This window comes from Plasmodium gaboni, assembly GCF_001602025.1.
Source record: "Plasmodium gaboni strain SY75 chromosome Unknown, whole genome shotgun sequence".
Taxonomy (NCBI): domain Eukaryota; phylum Apicomplexa; class Aconoidasida; order Haemosporida; family Plasmodiidae; genus Plasmodium; species Plasmodium gaboni.
This window is the reverse complement of record NW_017385362.1, coordinates 1-2,308: the sequence shown is the minus strand read 5'-3', so window position 1 is coordinate 2,308 and position 2,308 is coordinate 1. Positions and strand designations below refer to the sequence as shown.

The 2,308-nt window shown below is 23.8% G+C and overlaps 1 protein-coding gene across 1 annotated transcript; it reads right to left on the bottom strand.

Annotated features, from left to right (window-relative positions):
• Window positions 1–568: 568 nt before the first annotated feature.
• Window positions 569–1,804, bottom strand: PGSY75_0019200 (MSP7-like protein; the record flags this gene model as incomplete). The annotated part of the gene is made up of 1 exon (XM_018783335.1): window positions 569–1,804. The coding sequence occupies one exon, from the start codon at window positions 1,802–1,804 to the stop codon at window positions 569–571; it is 1,236 nt and encodes a 411-aa protein (XP_018638888.1).
• Window positions 1,805–2,308: the final 504 nt, after the last annotated feature.

Sequence of the window (2,308 nt, the reverse complement as noted above, 5' to 3'; positions counted from 1 at the left end):
AAAAAAAAAAAAAAAAAAAAAAAAAAGAATTTAGTTATATATATATATATATATATATAATCATTTAATCGTTTAATATTTATTATCTGGTTTCTTATTTCCCTACTTGAAGGAAAAACAAAATATAACAAAACTACTAAAAAAAAAAATATATGGAAATATATATATATATATATATATGTAAAATTTTATATTGTTTTGTGCATGATTCAATGAATATTCTAATAAATATATAAAAAAATATATAGGATAAAGTGCAGTAAATAAAAAAAACAACTAAAATGAACGTACATCCTAATATATGTATGCACATGCAATATATATATATATATATATATTTTGCAATTATAAATTTGAAAAAAGTAAAAAAATAATATAAGAATTATATAAAAGGGAGAATCATCTTCAGCCAAATTATTATTAAAATTATATATAGTAATATATGTAAAATTTTACACAAAAAAAAAAAAAAAAAACAAGAAAAAGAAGTAATATATATATATATATGTAGACATAGATTTATACATATATCATTATATGTATGTATCCACTTTGTTCATATAATATTTTAAAGTGTATTTAATAAATCCACTGCATTTTGAAAGAATGCTTTATATGTAGTATTGTTTTGGATTTTTTCATTTCTTAAGTAACTATGACGTTTTGCAAATCCCAAAATACCATCAATAAAGTTTTTAAATTGATCATGGAATTCCTTGTCAATTAATGCTTTTTGAAAGATGTTAGCTAGCTTTTTCATTTTTTCATTTTCATCATTATCTTTAAAAATAGAATTAAGAAGTTTCTTAATTATATCATACTCTTTTTGATTAATAGAAAAATTATCATATTCCTTTCTAAAAATATTATATTTTTCGTGGTTTTCTCCAAAATCTACTTGATGTTTTCCTTCTCTATTTGTAAGAAGTTCATCATAAAGGAGATCTAAATATTTCATTTCTGGGATTCTATTTACTCTATTATTTTCATTATTACGAGGTTGTGCCGTTTGAGGAGATGCGGTAGCATTGTTAGAATTTGGAGTTGTACTAACAGGGGTTTGGGGGTTATTTCTATTATCTGGTGATGGATCCGATTCTACTGATCTTCTTGATCGTGATGTGGGTGATGTTCCTTCTGGACTTGGTGATTCAGATACCGCTTGTGGTTGTTCAGAGGCTGATGGCTCTGTGGCACTAGGTGGTTGTGGTACACTTGGTGATGCATCTTGTCTTCCTTCTGTTGGTACTCTTGGTGTTCCCTCTGATCCTGTTACTTCTTGTGGTCTTGGTTGTGATCCTGGTGGTGATTCTGGTGGTGATCCTGATTGTCGTTCTGATTGTAATCCTTCTTGTGGTCCTGATCCTGCTTCTGATGATTGACCTGGTACATCTTTTGGTGTTTCTTCTCCCGTTGCTCTTGAAGTTCCTTGGTTTCTTGATAAATCTGATGCATTATTTGGATCACTTCCATGTGTATTTGAATCTGAATTACTTGCAGTAACTTGTCTACTTGGTGCTTGAAGTTCACTTGCTTTAAGGCCTTGATCCTGTGCTTCTCCTGCTTGCCCTATAAACAAATGATCACCTTCTAACATATTTTTTCCACTATCTAAATTTTCTTCCACATCATTTTGTACATCTTCATTAATTTCGTTAAACAAGGAAGTAATTTTATCCTTTTCCTTATTGTTTAAATTTTCTTCATTATAATACCCTGACCTAATATTTGATTTTTCATATGACCATGTTAAATTAAAAGAAAATATAAATAAAGAAGTAAACAATATAATTTGTCTTTTCATTTTTTTATTTCTTATCAAATAAAATTGTATGTATATATATGTAATATTATAAATTAATTAATATGTCTTCATACAGAAGAAAAAAAGAAAATTGAAATAAAATATAATTCCCTTATAAATTAGTATCTTTTTATGATAAAAGATATTTAGATACAAATAAAAATATATGGAAAATTTTAATATAACATATATATATATATATATATATATATAGGTGCACTACTTATTTAAAAAATTATAATATAATTAGAACTAATAAAAAATATATCTTTATTTTTTCTTCAAAAATGTTATATTATTAATTTATTTTTTTTAGTATATTATTTTAAACAAATAAAAAAAATTTTCTTTTTTTATAAAAGTAAAAAAAATATAAGTATATTTATAAATCTATATATGATTTCTAAAAAATATATGACACCTTTAATTTTAGATAATTTATTTTTTTTTTTTTTTTTTTTTTTTTATCTTTATTTTTTCATAATTTTTTATTATTAAAACTAT